Here is a 19,053-nt window from a genome sequence, read left to right on the forward strand (position 1 = left end):
CTCTAAGGTTTGATTAAGAGCAACCAAGCTGTTCTTGTTCCCTCTTCTTACTTGAACTCAGTATTATTGATAGGTGGATCTGTATGCTCTGTACAACCTGTCTGTAAGTCTTGTATGTTCAATCTGCCACATAGCTAAAGGTAAGATACGGATGGGCATAAAACTTGTTGCCAAGGCAGTGCTCTGTCTAATGATGGCAAACTGAGGTTTATCTTTCTCTTTTTAATTCATTGCTTGCATTTAAAAATTGCAAGCAATTCTATCACTTAGAAAGCAGCTGAACATGTTCAGCCTCCTCTCAGAATTTTTATTTTCACATAAAAACCTGTGTAACACTCATAACAGAGCAGATTTCTACAGTCAAATAATACATTCCAGAGCATTGCTGTGGAGAGCTGAAATTATCTGAATGTCACCATTACTGTTATATCAACATAAATCACTCCAATATACTCTTAAGCAATGCAACATTTCTTACACATACACCCAGCAATAACAGAGCCTATCACACACTGATTACAGCAGAATCTATGAAAAGGCTCTCCTTGCTATTAAACATGAAAATATTCCTGTGAAAGATTTGCAAATAATTCCCAGATTTTCTTGTTCCTATGAGTGCATGTTTTTCTGTGAATTTGGGCTGGATATGTTGGTTTCCAGGGGCAGTATGTGAAAATGCTGGGTCTACTTTTAGAAAACTGCTTTGTTATTTCAGGCAAACACCTGCACTGGCAAAGAAGGGCCTGAGTGTCACATGTATGGCATGTACCCGCTGTCAGAGTAAAAGGGAATGACTGTGACAAATGAGAAGCTTTTCCAGCTAATTCATTTTGTGTGTAGTCATCTCAGAGCCATGAGGCTCCAGCTGGGACTGGTGCCTGATTACACCAGAAGCTGTACCAAGTCAGCCTCCTTCACTGAGCACCTTGGGGGCTTAAGCAGACAATCACACAAATAGTGAAAGGAAAGAATTACAGTTCCTCTTCTGCAGATGAGGAACTAAGTGACAGAGCTAAAAAAAGGGCTCAGCCCTCAGCCAGTATAAATTGGCACAACAGGATTCAGGTCATCACAAGTTACAGCAGCTCAAGAAAACACTGGAGTTGGAGTTATAATGCCTGAGATAAATATAATGCATCCGAGCAAGAATTTAACCATCTGCAATCAGTATAAAAGATGAAATGTACTTAAAAATACTGTGCTTCACATGTCTTGTTTAATAAAATCCCCAGCATAAAATGATGGTGCCAGTTATCAAACTAGACAAGCACAGAATGGTAACACTGCAAGAAAAACCAGACAGCTCATTAAAATGGTAAGGTATATGAGGTGCAATAAGGGACAAAATATATCCACCTTTTCTCAGCAGAAAATGATTTAGCTTATAATTTTCTTAGTCCCAAAGTAACTGAAAGACTTGAAGAAATAAACTGTAATTTATAGTGGGATCTGGCAGGGGGGCAAAAGAATATTTCAAGGATTTTTAGAAGGAATTTATATATCCTGCTGGATCTTGAAAATATTTCAACAGAAACTTCTTGGTTTTAATTACACATATCAATGCTTTTTGCCCCTTATCACCCTTTTACCTACACTTTCATTAAACTCTAAAGTTTTTTTCCTTTAAAATAAAACCATTGGATTGCCAAAGCATTATTTCATTCTCTGATCTGTAAATATAATACATTTCCATTCTCTTTGCCCTATTCTCAGTAAACAACAAAGTGAAGGAGGTTCCATGCCCTGGTTACTCAGAGCATTACTTCCCTGCCCAGAGACAGGCAGGGACATTTCACTCTGTAGGACACTCCATTTCTATGTGTTTGTTCCTGAGCTGGCCATTTCTGGGACCACACTAACTAGTCCCTCTTAGCACACAATAAGTCACTCCCTTGTTACCAGTCACAGAGAGATGAGACAGGAAAATTAAGAGAAAATGGATGCCTGATGGATGAAAGTGGAGCTCAGGAGAGGTAGTGCTCTGTGTTCAAAATTGAAAGCAAAGAGACTTGATATCATTCAAAGCAGTGACTCTCAGGGAAGAAAAACCAGCACTTTGGGACTGAGGAATTCAATGCAGCTATAAATCCGTAAGTAGAAGCTGTAGAGGCAGATTCAAGAAAAGAAATCTAGGATAGGAAAGAAAGATTCACATCTGACCCACAACAAAGAAATATTATGGTGCCAATAATGGCACAAGAAACATTATACTTTTTTTGTTAAATGGTATTTAGGAATATACTCAGGTATGTCACTTGAACTTCATAATAAGTACAAATAAAGTGAAGGTTTAGGTCAAAACTGTCCTTTCTACTCCTTTAATTCACTTTTATTTTCAAGGTTATTTTCAAATGTTTTACATCAGTACTGATAAGGAACACTTCCATAGATATAACACAATCCATAGATAGATAAGGATGTAGAAAGGACAAAAGAAGAGAGGGAAGTCTTTACTGTGTGAGAGACTGAAGGAAGGAAAATCTTTTACTTGCTACAGAAAGGTTTCTCCCAAAGTCACCCCACTTGAACCTGTCCCTTCTCCTTCAGAGATCTGCAGGCCACAGGAGATACACTACAGCAGAGCCAGCTCTCACAGCAGGATTCTTGGGCAAACATTGCACAATTAGCTGAGTACAAGTGTGTTTTCAAAATGGTTATCCATTTCTGTAATGCTGTTTGACAGGCGTGTCTAAAATCTGCTAGGAAGAGCAATATACCCTGAGTGGAATGAAACACTCCACATAATTCTGACAAAAGTAGTCCAGGGTGTATGGCTCCTCTCTGTAAAACCTGCCTCAGAAATGGAGCTGGATCTGTCATCGGTTTTCTTAAGGGCAAAATTCCATCTACCCTGACTCATCTGAAAAACCTCTCACTGGTCACCTGCCCTTACTGCTCAGTTCACATCTGAGAGATGACCTTATCAATCTCTGTCCGTATCTGAAGGGAAGCTGTCAAAAGGATGGAGCTGGGCTCTTTTTGGTGGTTCCAAGCAACAGGACGAGAGGCAATGGGCAGAAACTGATGCATGGGGAGTTCCACCTGAAAATGAGGAAGAACTTCTTTACTGTGCACGTGACCATGCTCTGGAACAGATTGCCCAGAGAGGTTGTGGAGTCTCCGTCACCGGAGATATTAAAGAACTATCTGGACACAGTTCTGTGCAATGTACTCTAGGATGACCCTGCTTGAGCAGGGAGGTTGGACCAGATGACCCACTCTGGTCCCTTCCAACCTGGCCCATTCTGTGATTCCATGTGATTTAATTTGTGTAGAGGAAGGGTTAAATGAAAGAAGTCGCTCTCTGGTGCAATTAGCAGGCCTGAGAAGCAAAGGTAAACAAAGCTAGCTCTCAGCCTTCTGATGGGAAAGAATTAGGCTGTCCTTGGGTACAGCTGTCAGGAGATAAGGTAGATGGAAAACAGGAGCAAGAAGGGAGAAGGATCCCAGCTAATTAAACCACAGGAATGCAGACCTGGGCGTGATAGACCGTTGACTGTGTGACCAATGATGAGCTCGCTTTTGGACTATTCATGAAGTTCATTATCCCTGTTATAAAAAGGATGTATCGATGATCAATAAACGGGATTTGCTGATCAATGACACTCGAGTGTGGCTTTTCCCCCGCCAGCGCAACAACCTTGCTACTGCAATAATCCTATGTTGAGAGAGCAATGCTAAAACTCCATTTTAGATAAAATATGCCAACATATTTTCACAGTCCAAATAAATAACTTCAAGTAAACAAATAACTCCATCATGCAAATATCACTTAGAAATGCAATTAAAAAGAGCCTCTTGCTTTGTGTTATAAAAATATGAAAGAGTACTCAGGACAAGCTGTTTCACATAAGATTTTTTTCTATATTCAGCAACTCCAAGATCAAAATACTGGGATTTCATTTTTCAAAGCCAAAAGGATGGTTTAATAGTTATTTTATATGAAGACAGCTCTGTTTTTCTAGCCTGCATGCAATATCAAATTCAGTATAGCTTGATACATTTTCATTCATACTTTCATTACAGCACTGTAAAGTACAATAATTTATTATACATTCTCTTGAATCTTTTTGAAACATCAAACAAAATGTAAAATTCAAAGGTAGAGAAAACAAAGCACCAGAAATATTATGAGAAAAGCAGAATTATGAGAAAAACAGTATTTCCTTTCTTGTCCTCCCAGTTCTAACCATGAACCACAGTGAGCACTGAACGGTAGTGGACATTGGAAAACAAAACTCAACTATAGGACTCTATGCACCTTGCAAGTCCTAGTACAGCAGTGATAAAATCTGAGTGCCAACACTGTCACCCCAATGATAATTACTCAAGTAATAGATACCTTTTTCAGAGAACTGAGTGTCTCAGAAACGCTCTCTGCTGGCAGAATTAATAATATATTGGAGAGGATGGACCCATTGGTTCTTCTCATGTTCTTTGCTGACCTTCAGTTCAGCAGCCTAACGTATCTAGAACTAAGAGCAGTCATGGGCCTTCCATGCTCCTCTTCCTTACCTCAGCCTAAATGACATAATTTACCACAGAGCTTTGGATGAATTATTCACAGAAGGCTCAAACAACATACAGATGCAAAGGGGAGAGCACAGCATCACATGAAGAAGGTTTTTGGCCACATACTTGTGACCCAGACTCCTTTCTTAGCGGGTAGATTCAAAGGAGCAGACATCAGGCAGATTACAACGAATCATCTCCCCAGTTAAGCTTTCAGGCAGAAGTCATTACACTACAAGCACCCGTCATCAAGTAAAAAAAAAAATCACGTAGAAGTGGAAAGCTGAATCTTAATAGCAAATACTAATTTTCATCTATTAAAGTATCTTAGTGTGTGTATACCTAATATTGTAAATGCTTGAAATTCGGAAGTATTTCTTTCTTGTTTGTCTGAATTTATCTCATCTTCCTAAGACAAGATTTGAATTCACAAAACAACCAGCTTCTGTTTATTTTCCTGATGTAATTTTTGCAGAAAACACTTTCTAATTTGGAAAGTCATGCAGTTCTTACCTAGCACTCTAAGAAGAGAAATCAGGAATATTTTTGCCATCAAAGGCCAGACGCCTTTTTTGCAAAGTTATTGAGAATGATGTTATAAAATGCCCTTCCTAATAGTGATTGCAAACTAAACATTTATTTACCTTTTTGTAGCCTTAGCTAAACACCATTTGCTCTAGAGGAAATAGAGTGACTAGGCAGCCCAACAGCCTGAGTGGAACATTAGGAGAGTGTACCTGCATGACAATAAGAAGGTCAAACACCAAGATGAAAGAAGCCAAGAAGGCTCTTGAGACCTCATCGCTTGGCAGAAATCCACGATTCAGCTTGTCCCAGCTGATCCAGTCAGTAGTGATGACAAGCACAACTACAGAGGTCAGAGTAAACAGAACCGTCCTGGAAGGAAGAAGAAAAAATAGTTCAGAGAGAATACAATAGTAATGAAGATACATCATTCTATTTTATCTGTCTTCTAATGGTCAACTAGTATTTTATCAGTACTTTCCCACTGATGAAAACAGACTAAAAAAAATTAAGTACACAAACAAATCTTTTAATTTAAGAAAGAAAGCAGTCAGCTGTATCCTTAGTGAAAATAAATTTAGTACCTAGTACTAAGCATGTTGCAAAATTAGCTGGAGTACATCACTCTGGTTCTTCATTCTGTACTTTTCACTGAAGATGAAAACCAGCTAAGTAAAGTAAGAGAGAAGTGATATGTACCAAGGTCTGCATGATGTAGGCCAAATTCAAATCAACTAATTGAGAAAACATTGTCTAAGGCACCAAAGACATTAGAACCTTCGAAAATTTTTTCTAAGCTGTTAGAGCTGTAAGACACTAACAGCAAAGTCTAATTTTTATACAGAAACATGTCTCCATAAAAAAAAAAAAATCAATGCATTAAATTAATTGTTTTCAAATTCTGGAGATTGTAGAAAGATTTTGCTTTGTGTGTTATAAAATGTCCTTCGTAAAAGTTTTCAACTATTTTATGACTTTTCTGAGAAGTCAGTGAAGATGGAATCACAAAAGTATTAAGGCCTCTGTATAAATGCTACAAGAATTCCGTAAGACACACCTGACTAATTCACACCATTTTGAAACACAGTATTTAAAAAATATCTTTCTAAGCTATCCCTGCAAAATACCTCCGCATCATTTCCAGCATCACTTTGGTAATACCTTACAGAGTTGGCAGCAGTGACTGATTGAATTTCTGGTTCTGTGGAAGCTGGAAAATTTAGCTGGTAATTTAAGGGTGAGCAAGGCTTCTTCCAGCAGCCATAGCTGTCAGCAAATCTGTGCTATAATAGTGGCATATCAAAATCTGAATGCATGCTCATGGCTACATAATTGTGGCAGGATTTTATTTTCAACAGCAATAATATCTCATTTTTTTCAGCTACTGAGGGTTGTAAAATAAAGTGAAGAGTATTTCCCATGACATTTCCAAACAGGACCAATACTCAGCAGAGGGAAAAAAAATTGTACACCAGTAGTCACAGGCTACGAGTCTGTATGCATTTCTTTTTATACAGCAGCCTTGTCTGTATCTGTGAGGAAGGGAAACCAAATATGCACATAGGCAATCGTATAACACATTTAGACCCATAGACATCATTCTTCTGTGACATGATGGGCTGCACTTCCTCAATGTAATGAGACACAAAATTACTTGATGCTACCACCTTCACCTTGGTATTTCTATTTTTGTTCTTAATAAATTAACTCAGTTACATGCAACACCATGGTTGACACCCTAACAATTTTCCTCAAAAGAATTATGAGCACTGAGGCAAGACAAAACCAATAAATGAGGCATATTAGATGTAATTAGACCTAAACAATAGTCAAGCCCTCTTATCCCAAAACATTTGCTCACCTACCATCTCAGCTGTCCGTACCTGAACCTGACTGACTTTTCTACAAGCTCCACTTTGGTACATATACAAAACAGTTTACTTTGGAAAGACAGTTCTCTCTCTTGCATATAGTCTCTTGAGACATACAAAGGTTTTTTTTCCTACTTATGTCACCTTCATATCTTAAATTCTCATGGTTAATGTTCTTACTTTACCTGAAACATTCTCCAGAAAGAAAGCAATCCTCAGCACTGTCTGCTGACCAAGGCAGACTCCCCCAGACATTAGGTACCCTGATTTTCCTTGACCTCTTTCTGTGGAACCACCTCTCCTGGGCCAGAGGAAGTTTAAAACCATAATTCAAAACTGAGTATTTTGCTATAGGAAGCATATACCCAGAAGTTATGCTCAAGACTATTCTGCCTCAGTCCTCTTGAATTATGTATTTGCATTTTGGAGCAAGAGTTCAAAGCATGGAAGATCAGACTTTGGCATGTAGGCAGGCAAAGGCAGGCTTATTTTTATTCATGCTTTGTTGGCATGCATGCAAAGACCAATGTGTGTTCTCAAGTCCTGATTTCCTTGAGGAAATGCATATGCACTTAGAAAATGGCTTTGTTATTCATTCTGAAATGTCAAATAGGGAGGGAAGGGAGCAGAAAATGGGCTGCTAATAGAATAAGAAAATTCAAGACCAACAAAGAAGGTTAGAAATAGACTTTCAAAATGGTTTCATTAAACAGCATAATTAGTATTCAGTTGTATTTTTGACCTATGATACTGGAACACAGCAAGATATTCAATACGTGCTTTTGGAGTTATTATAAACTGAGTTTTTTTGGGTTAGAGTTCAGTTTGCTTCTTGTGAAAGTACAGTGTCCGGGAGATTAAGAAAAAAAGATGAGGATTTCATTTAACTTGACATAACTTGTATTGGATAAACCAGTGTGAGCTGCCCTGCTATATCTAGCCCAGTATAGTTTGCCCTTTATTCTGCAATGCACATTATTGAGAAAGAGTTACACCATCAAACTATTCCCCATATTGCTGGCAGGACCTCTCCTCATTACAGAAGGGGAAAGGCTGCAAGGTGAAGGGCAAGAGAGGACTGACTCTTCTCTGTACTAGGCACTAAGAAATGCAATTTCTGTCTCCAGTTCACGAAGGAAATACACTTTTATATTTCACTTCTAATTCTAACTTGCTGTATTGAATGATTATGTGCCCTGGACACCTATTCAGCTGCAATAACACACATTTTACAACCTACTGCATACTCCTTAAGAGTGCAAATAAACACTGTCTAGACCAATGGCATACTGAATAGTCAAAATTATTAGGTAGGTCCACAAAAGTCACTACTGTGCTTATCATCACCAGAATTATTCAAAATCCCCAGTGCTACTGGGGAGGGATAAAAAGGGGGAGGCTGAGAGATAAGAACTTTTACTGCCAGAAACCTCTCAAAAATAGGCAATTTTTTAGACTGTATCTCTATAATAATCTTTGATTGTCAGGACTGAGTTTGGTCATGAATTTGCCAAACCAAATCACTCATGCCAAACTGAGTCCATGCTACAGGCCCATTTGTCAACAGAAGACTAATCTGGTTCTCAAAACTTGGCAAGGTCCAAAACAGATGCATCTTCCCTTCTGCCTCCTTCCACAACACTTTCTTGCACTATAAGCTTTGACCAAACTGACCAACTTTATGTCTATCATCCAGTGTATTATACATTATGAGAGGTTGTGAACCACATGGACCAGAAGCCTGAGCAGGTTTTAGTCACAGGTGGTGGCTCCCTCACGGCAGACAGGATCACAACCTAAACCTTGTAGAGAGGAAACATAATGAGCTGCTGTGATCTTAAGTCCTGGATATTTGGAGACACTCTCTTCTGCTGTTTAGTACGTCCTACCTCCCTCATCAGGAGCTCCTAAGGAGAGCCCATGAGGCCACAACTCATTCTCTTGCAGCCCCAAGGCAGCACCACAAAGCCATTCATAGTGCATCCCCCCCAAATCTACACCAGAGGTATCTTTGTCTCCATCCAGCCACACCCTCAGGAATCAGTCTTTTATTTGGCTGTACTGGGTGAAAACCTGAACAATCCAGAACTTGTCCCTGGAAAGATAAAAGACAAGCTAATAAATGTATAAATTCACAAAGCATCTAATGTTGGAAACAAGAACTGTTTCCAATCTGAGTCTCATGATTCTTCATGTCTAAGCAGGGCAAAGTATATAAAAAATGGATTCTGGTCTGTGATAGAACTCAAACTGAAACATAGAGAAAATTAAATTTTTCATTCAAAGGTTAAACACAATTCTCTGCACAACACTACCTTCCCTTTACTTGTGACTTTGAGCTGCTCATTTTTGGAAATATTTAGAAATTTCTTCTCTTACATGACCCTCTGCTAAATCTTTTGTGATGCTGCAGCTTTGATGATCAGATAGTAAGAGTTCTGTTAAGACCGACTGAAGAGATGAAAGACAAACTTTAGTTATTTTCTGCATTTTCATTTTGTCTTCTTCAAGAGGCAAAAACACTATCTTGCCCTTTTACTACACCTTTTCCAGAAAAAAACCCTACCTGCGCTTAGTCAAAAGCAGCTCTCAGATTTGTATGATTCAGCATCTTGAGAACTTTTCATCTTAATTTCGCACACAAGTTTCACTAAGCTAGGTCATTTGTAAATCATGAAACATTGTTAACAGGAATTCCAAGTATTGCTTAATACAATGTTTATTTGGGATGGAACAGATTGGACAGGACCAAGAAACTGGTCAGTCTTGCTCCTCAGGGCTGCTCTTTGTGGGAGTGGGTGTTCGCCACTACTGCTGTTCCACCCACATCACACTGCCAGCTCCTGGCATGTCTCTGCACTTCCCTGGGGTTTCCCCAACTCAGAAACCACCCCCCATATGTCACAATGCCTCACTTGCTGTGTGCAGGAATGCACCTGCACTGGCTCTGATTGCCTTGGCAACTTCTCATGAATGCACCCAAATAGTAGCAAATATCCTGTGAAAACAGATACAGAAAAGGAACAACAAATTTTACTGCTCTTTATATTTAAAAAGGCTTTCCAGTCCTCAGGAAAGAAAGATAATCCATTGAGTCAAATACTCTACCTAATTTTTAATCTCAGAATCAGCACTGGCCAAATACAGTCACACAGTGTACAATAACTATAAAGAACAATGCTACTGCAGATGTTCATATATAAATGCCAACACTTTTTATTTCACTCGTTTTAATTAAGAAGGGCTCTATTATTTAATCTGTCAAAAATAGCAACTCTAAGCCCATTCAAAATAAAATATTTAGTCTGCCTGTTGCTTGGTGTCAGAACCACTTCTGCAATTAAGCAAATATAAGGGACAGATGCTCTGGTGGTGGAAAGCATCTGTGTTCCCTGGAGCAGCATAACTTCAATCCTCCAGCTGGCCCCTGCTCTTCTGCCCCTACAGGACAGTTCTCTGAAAGAAGAGAGAGCAGGGCCTCGAGATTCCTGTGTTACCAGCAGCTACGGCAGTGCCACAGAGTGACACAGTTGGTGTTGAGGATCCCATACTCACAGTGTTTGGGTAGTGTGGACTGACCTCAGCACACATCCGTAACTTTAGCACACCAGGTCAGATCCCAGTGTCCACTTCAGATGAATCCAGAAGAAATCCCACCTGTGCACCCCAGAGCAATCCATACCATTAACTAAAGGGCAGATGGAGAGGTAACAAGCAAGTCCACCCCAGAAATGTGCTACTGAAGTGAATTGGTAATACATACAGACTCTAGAAATCTAGGAATATCTGGTGAGTTAATTAATTGGAACTCTTTTGTTAAAATAAGGTGTTTGATCATGATGGAGACAAGTACGTGGCAGAGATACGGAGCAATACCATTGTCAGATTTCAGAGCACCACACTCCCCATGGCATACTCTGCAGGCATGAATAAGTGGGAGAAATTACATTAATGCAGATTACCATCAATGAGACTTAATTATCTGAAGTTAAATATCAATTAGAAGAAAATGGTGTATAATTCAAACGTTGAATCACATTATTTTTTAAAGTCCTTGTCACCACAGAAGTGTATGCCTGACTTCTGTCCTGTTGAAAGTAATGTATAAGTAATTCAGCATTTGCCAGTAACTACCAGCTCTGAAATACCTGTCTGAAACTCCCTATGCTGTGTATGGCTCATAACTTCTTATCAATAGCAAACACTGCACATTTTGAGAACCACAGGTTCCCAGTTAAGTCTTCTAAACAATGCTTTTTGTCATTCTGACTGAAGAAATTGGACACCACAGAGTAGAAAGGATGCTCTGAGGTGGCAACATTGGAATTGGTTTTCTGCTTTTTTATATATTCACTTACACTATGGGTTTTCCAGATCAGAAAGATGTAGAAGAAGCAAGGCTAGGGCCCTGATGGGATTGACTTTGCATGTCTTTTCCAGCCAGAGTGTTCCTAGAACTTGAGGCTCTTTTAACCTCTCATCCCTAACCTTAAGTATAACCCTAATCCTAACCCTAACACCAGCTTCAGCTCTAAACCTAACAAAATCCTGTGGGTTTTACAGATCAGAAAAATGGAGGCCCAGTATGACTGGGGTCTTGCATGGATCATGCAGGCATGCCTTTTCCAGCCCCAGTGTTCCTGGAGCGCTAGGTTCTTTGACTCTCTCAACCCTAACCCTAAGGCTAACACTAAGCCTAATCCTGGCCCGAGCACTAGGCTAACCCTAGCCCTATACAATGGGTTTCCAGTTCAGAAAGATGCAGGAGCAGCAAGGCTGGAGGCTTGCTGGGATGGTGTTGGCATGGCTTTTCCAGCCCCAGTGCTCCTGGAGCTCTAGGTTCTTTGACTCCCTCAACCCTTACCTTAAACTGAACACTAAACCCTAACCCCAAGCCCAGTTTAAGCCCTAACACTAAGCAAATCCTATGGGTTTTCCAGATGAGAAAAGTGGAGGAGCAGCAAGGCTGGGGCCTTGCTGGGATCACCTTGTCTTGCCTTTTCCAGCCCCACATGTTCCTGCAGCTAACTAACCCTTCCCTAAATACTAACCCTTCCCACAAACCTTGCTTTACATCTATCTTTCGACGGTTAACAGGTTTGGTTTTATTAGAATGTATCAATACGATTCCAGAGCTATTTGGGATTTTTGCACAAAGATTTGTACAAAGCCTGAAATTACATTTATGTTAATATATAAAGGAAACATTTTGCTATGTTTCATGTAATAAAATTAATAAGATTAGGTAATGTAATCACATGGTGCAATATCAGAATTCTAGAGAGCATCATTTTTTTATTACAGGTAGAAGTATCTTTGAGTTTCTTTTTGCCACACCATTAATTTACTAAAATGAAAATGTTATCTATTTCAAACAGCAGCTCATTTAAATTAAACTCATCACTATAAGCTTTACATTTCAAATGCTACTTCCTATCTGTGACACAAAAAAGCAAAAACAGTTTATGAAAGTTCAGGGTCTTACTTGTAAAAAACATTTTCAATCACTAACATATGCAAGATAGTATAAAACTCACATGAATCATAAGGAATTCTACCTCATGTTCAAATTCCAAAGTTAGAAGTTAATTGCTTAACTCCAGCAGAAAGCATTAGGAAAAAGCCTGAACCAAAACAGAAAACCAAACACAATTCTATATAAGGTAAAGAGAAGCCATTTTTCTGGTTTACTTTCAGATGGATACATCACTTATTTCATCAATGGAATGGGGAGTGGAAGACAGCTGCTCAAAAAACAACAGAAAAAATATTTTTAAAAAAATTTTCAGAGCAACAATATGCCTTAGGATAGACCTGCCTGGCAATTATTCAGCAAAAATTGCGTATATTCAGACAAGTGCAGCTGATCAACATGCAGAATTTACCTGTGAAAGGGATGATTTCTGTAATGTGAGGGAAGCTGTGTAAAGGAAAACCTGCACCTCAATGTGGCTGAGGGGGCGCCCTCGTGAATGATACAAACAGTGCAGAAGCCATTACCGGCACAATCCCTGCATGATTTGCAATGTGCCGCGGATGCAATAACAAGAAGACTTTCACATGCTACAAGGTACAATTTGTTCAGATTCTCTAGCTGGAGCCGGTCTGCTTAGTATAAATGAGTCAGCATTAGTCATGATAGGACATTAGCCATGAGTCAACAATTCTCAGGACACAGATTTCCTACACCCATGTGTCTTAGTGCTTAGTTATTCCCAGTCCCTGGTTAGAGTGAGGTAAAGGCTGTTTATCATAATGGCAAGACATGGGACATATGCCAAAACATACAAAACAGGGACTTTGGCTTTCATGTTTACAGCATCCTCAGCAACTGCTAGAAACTCATTATGAGAAAAAATGTTATTGGCCTCCATTTCTCAGTTACCATGAAGTATTCAGTAAAGTCTTAAATTCATTGCAATTGTAGAACAGGAAAAAACTTTTGAAATGGAAAATATATATATATTTAACATTTAGAAGGAAAAACCTATTTTGAGTGCATTTAGATGGTAATTGAAATGCTATTCTAAAAGCCTAAAATTAAACTTTTCAGACCTAGAGCAGGAGCTAGAAGTATGTCTCAACATCTCTTTGATTTTCCTGGATTGAGACACATTATTAAATTCTAATTTTAGAAACAAGAAAGAGTGTAAGTGTGGATTTAACACCACATTTTCAATCCTGTCTATGATCTGCATTATTTGGATTTCTAGATGGTTGATTTAAGACAAACTGATTGATTTTCAGAAGACACAATTGAAAACAGCTAAGTAAGAAAAGTGGTAAAATTAATTAATAAAGTGAGTCTTTCATGACTAATTAATTACTTCTCAATTGCTGAATTTATTAGCATTGCTTCTGTTCACACTTAATTTAATCATTAATGGAACTTTAAACCTGATCAATGTTTTACTATATAAACAACACTCTGAATGTTTCCTTCAGGATACTCTAGGCTCATATTTCTTTTCTGCATTTAAGTTATTCCAATTTTTTCCGAAAGCACAGTGAGGTCTGCTACACTTCTTCTAGAGTCAAGCAAAAAACTGATCATTATATTTTTTAAAAGACATTATTTTTACACATGGGTTAGTTTAGTGCAATTAGAACATTTTATAAGGAGTTCAGAATCAGACAGAAACTTAACCATTGAGGGGTTTTTTTTCAGAATCTACATGTAAAATAACATATCTAATCTCTTGCGACAGTCAACAGAGATGTAGTGTGAGATTTGGTTGCCTAAACCAAGTTTAGTTTAGTGTGATTTGGGCTGCTGTGCAGTACCTTGGTTGGTCTTCGAACCTTGCAACAGAAGGTCTCCTCTGAGTCCTGTGTGTCCTGTCCACCAGGCCTGTGCCCTATCTCAGTACACCAAAGCATTTCAAATTGTAGCCAATGACTATTTTAGGGACCTGAATCCCACCTTTATTCAAATTATGGAGTCTGGAAAAGTATGCAGGTGACTACAGGTAAGTTTCTACTTGTGGCAAGCTGAATGATCATTTGCATTGGCCAGAGCTCCACTGGCTGTAGCAGGAGCTGGCATGTTGATAGCCACGATCAACACATAAACACCAGACACCTGAACCCAGAGCTGGAACTCAAAACTGAAGTCAGTTCTTGATGTTTTAATTTCTTTAAATGAAAAGCCTTTGAATTTTTGAATTGAAAACCAAATATATTTTATGGAGGAATTAACAACACTCATGTGTAAATAAAATAATGGAAAATTTGTATTTAGAAACTGTCAAATGAAAGCAGTCACTGAAAAGTGGGGGTTTACCTGCTTTTTAAAACATATTTTAGAAAACTGAAATGATTTTACATATCATTTTGATGTGGCATTCATAAAATTATCCTCAGAAGTTTTTGGAAAAGAAAAGAAGAACAGACCCCATAAAATTTTCCATAGTATGTGTGATTATAAAAATATCACTCTGTGGTTCTAAGAGTTACAAAGCATAAAGGACAAAAATGGAACTTACTTTATCTAAGCAAACATATGGAACATGTTGTCCTTGCCCAGATACTGTCATGTTGCTATCTTAGAAAATATTTATGATAAGTGGGTAGGAGAGCTGTACAGTATACACTTACATAGTTAAGGCTTCTCAGACAACATATTACAACCAAAACTGAAATTTAAAATGCAGTTCAAATTTAGAATAAATTAAACATAACAGTTTAATAGCTTTCTATGTTCTAGACTAGATTAGCTGTAAAATCTATCTATACAGTACTTTTATGGAACAAGAAATTTCTCATTATTTTAGGCTTCATACATCATCATATCTATGGGATACAGTTTCTCATTCACTAAGATGTTGTGCTTTTTACAATTATATCTGTGCAAACCCTATCACAGTTATATATAATTGCAATTGTTTTGAACTGCTCTTCAGGTTTTTTTCCCTAAATTTTAAATAAATTTAGGGTCTTTCACCCAACAACTTAATTATATTTTGATTAAATGTATTTCCAAAACAAGTGCAACATAAAAAACAAACAAAAAACCAAACAAAACTTTAATCTTGCTTCCTGAACAACACTTATTTATGTCAAAAATCTTTCAAATAATATCAATTTTACCTCAGTGAGAAAAGGGCATTAGTAGACAGCAAGCTGAGTGCATGCCAGGCATGTCTACTGGCAATAAAGAAGTTCCAACAGTGTCCAGGGCTGCAATAACAGAGGCACAACCACTAGATCAAGGGACATTACTTTGCTCATATCCAGAATATCACATCCAGTTTTTGGCCAACATTACACAAAAAGCAGCAATAAACTAAAGTGGTGTTTTTTTAAAGTGGAGCATTTTAAAGCTTCACTGGTTAGGGGCTGAAGCACTTGTGCCATGAAGAGAGCCTGGGGGATGGAACTAACAGCTGCCCCCCACCAAAAGCCTCTGGGGAGGTGAGCAAGAGGATGGAGCCAACCTCTTCCAAGAAAGTGAATGACAGGATGAAAAGAGAATTTATACTAACTCAGAAGTTCTCTAGAAAAATGAAAGTTCATATACCTCATTTTTCTCAAGTTGAGCCACTTCCAGTATAAGGCTGACATGTCTTCTTAAGAAAAAAAGAAAAATTGCATGCAAATTACTGTGATTTTGACTTCCTGGAAAGTTAACCTTTCTAATAGTAGAACAGGACTAGAAATAAGATTGAACAAAAAGAAGTTAATAAAAAGACTCACCAAAACACATCTTGACAGCCAGTGCTGTTCTAATAATTATATTCTCAGCTCTGTGACAATGTGAATATTGTCACTTTTTCAGTGGAAGATAAAGATAAGAAATTTCCAAGAAGAAGCTGCATAAGGGAACTTGGGAATTGTTATGGCTAAATTCACTAATCTGCCCAGATACATACTGGATAAACTTTGAGTTTTCCAGAAAATAGTCATCCCCTCAAACAGAAACTTTTCACTATTTCAGAAAAAGTCCAGTGTTCTATCCTGAGACTAATCTGCACTCTTTTCCAAATTGTTCCAGTAAACAGAAACCAGATAAGTCCTGGGAGGAACAGCAATATTCAGGGAACTCAGCAAAGATGCAGTAAAACCCAGGCTAAAGCTTGTCCCACAGCAGCCCTGCAAAGAGAAGTGCAGGGGCTCAGATCAGCAATCATCCATGTGGACTGGATCATCATGCTACTGGCTACTCTGAGGAGACAGGGTCTCACTACTTCTGATCAGAAATTCCTTCCCATAGATGAGAAATATTTATCAATGAAAGTTTAACCAATAAGGATGTTTATTTGAATTTTTAGTTTCTTAAAATACAGTAATCAAAAGTTTTATTGCAGGATTCCCAAAAAATTGTAAGCAAAGATCCCTTTCCTCCATAAATAATTTGTCATCCTTTACCCTCCAGCCTTGGTCTCTTCAACTTCTAACATCCTAACAAGTAATACTTAACATTAAAGATGCTCCGAATTTACCATCTCAGTCACATAATTCTATGTTGAAATAAAAACACATTTGCTTTTAGCTGACATTCCATCCTCACAGTCAGTACTCATTCCATTTTAGACCTGTTTCTTCCTCCTTACCTGTCCACTTGACCTGACTTACCTCTGAATGGATTTCCATGTGGTTTGTAACTTGTAATAGAGCCTCTTTGGCTCTAAGATTTGATAGTTTTTTCTTGATCTGGGACTAATGCAAAGGACTAAGGACACCTCAGCAGGATTTAAGGCAGGGTAGTAGTACTGGACTGCTGAATGACACTGCAGAGCTCAGGCAGTAGGGATTGACAGGGACTGCTAAAAGCCCTCAGTTTTCATTTTTTTTCCTGGGGTATAATCAGAGGCATTTGTTTCTTCTCCCACAGTTTTCTCTCACGGATCTCCTTTAGGGTTATAACCATCTTTTAGAAAGACCTAGAGAATAATTGATACATCACACCTCTTATACCTATCCAACAAGGTAATTCTTTCACCAGACCTAGGCTACAAGCTGGTGACAGGCTTTTATCTTGCCCAAGGAATAGACAAGTTGTCTGGACAAGGGGCCACATCTAGGTGAGGTTAGGTATCCACCCAGTTTATCTCCAGAGACCTAAATATTACATCAGATTTTGCTTTGCTTGCATGATTATACTGTGCTCAAAATAGTTTACCTGTGGCTAAAGAGACCCCAAGTTTGGTAGAGATTGTGCTGACCAAATTTTGTTAAACATATATTCCATGTTTAATATTCTCTTAAACACTTTTACTCCTCACTGATTTTGCCCCCTCTAGTTTTACAGCTCTATGATCCTTTTCTTCCTGGTAAATACTTCAACACGTGTGTTTGACAAGCATAAATGCCTACAAGCTGCCACCCCACCACTCATATGATTGCTCAATCAATCTCCAGCAAGCACCTACAGTGAGAAGCTAGAGGAATACTTTTGGAAGGGCTATATTTTGCAGCACCTCACTTTCTCTCTAAACAGGGAACCTTTGTCTTGTTGATGAGACTTTGAAACAAATCAGAATTTGGAATAAATGGGCTTCTTTGATCAACCACTGGAAAGACTAGAATCAGCCACATTTTTAGACTTTTTATTGCAAATAACTGCATCCATTTCACAAAGGTTCTAAGAGGGAAGACAGCTTTGGGGACTAGATAGAGCATCTCAGAAAGCTTAGTTTAATCATTTGGATTAACTTGGTTAGTATTATCTTCAGTTTTCTCCTAGGTCATCCACTCATTGTATAGAGTTGATATTAAATTAACTTGACCAGTTCTTCAATGAGATTTTTGGCTTTATGCTCTTCCTGGGAGCCCTGAAAATAACTGTCATGTCTAGCTAAGAGCCTGTGAAAGATGAATGTGACTTACAATCATCCCCGGGCCTTTCCATCCATTACTGGTAATCCATCACAGACATTTCTGAGTTGATAACCTCATCAATGTCTACTAAAAAAAAAAAAAAAGAAATCTATTTCATCTGAGGCAGAAGCCACCTTCACTAAGGTAAAGCAGGTTTTCAGTACACAGTGAGAGTATTCTGATATTTATTTGGGGAGGAATAGACTTTACATTTAAAACTCCCCAAACATTGTTGAATGTTATACTAGATCAGCTGGATTTTTTTTTTTAGTTTGAAAAGTGTTCAAAAATGCTATAACCAATGATTGTTTATATAGGCATTTCATTCTGCATTTAAAGGTCGCTTCAGATGTGGGTTATACAGGACTGGGGTGACAACCAGTTGCAAAAACAAACAGTAACTGCAGAATGTCACAACGTCTCTGAAGCTACCTGCCTGCTAAGCAAGATGCCCTTAACTTTGTTCATAATATTCTATAGTCCACAAGTTCTTGAGAATATGCTGCTAGAATAAATTTTAACAATGCTTCTAGACACTAATGCTGTTACCAATTTCTCTGTCAATCAACTTATACTTTCCTTGAATTTGCATAAATCTAAATGCTGGGAAAACACATATTTAATTCTATTTAGATTTCTGTAATTACATTTGCATGAAATTTGTTTAAAGGATGGGATATGTGTAATGAATGACACTAGCAAAGCTCTATTGCTTTACTTGGATGGGAATAAGTGAACATATGAAGGGTTCTGGTTACAAGGCATAATTCAAAGAGAGTGTATAGATCACCTCTCTCTAAAGGAAAAAAAAAGCCAAAAACCAGCC

The 19,053-nt window shown here is 38.2% G+C and overlaps 1 protein-coding gene across 1 annotated transcript in view; it reads right to left on the bottom strand.

Moving 5' to 3' along the window:
• Positions 1-19,053, bottom strand: part of TMEM117 (transmembrane protein 117) — a 180,248-nt gene that overhangs the window by 29,906 nt on the left and 131,289 nt on the right. Inside the window, exon 6 of the mRNA XM_030960265.1 lies at positions 5,250-5,409. Coding sequence (XP_030816125.1) covers positions 5,250-5,409 — 160 coding nt within the window. The remainder of the gene's footprint in view (positions 1-5,249; positions 5,410-19,053) is intronic.

This window comes from Camarhynchus parvulus, chromosome 1A (assembly GCF_901933205.1).
Source record: "Camarhynchus parvulus chromosome 1A, STF_HiC, whole genome shotgun sequence".
Lineage (NCBI taxonomy): Eukaryota > Metazoa > Chordata > Aves > Passeriformes > Thraupidae > Camarhynchus > Camarhynchus parvulus.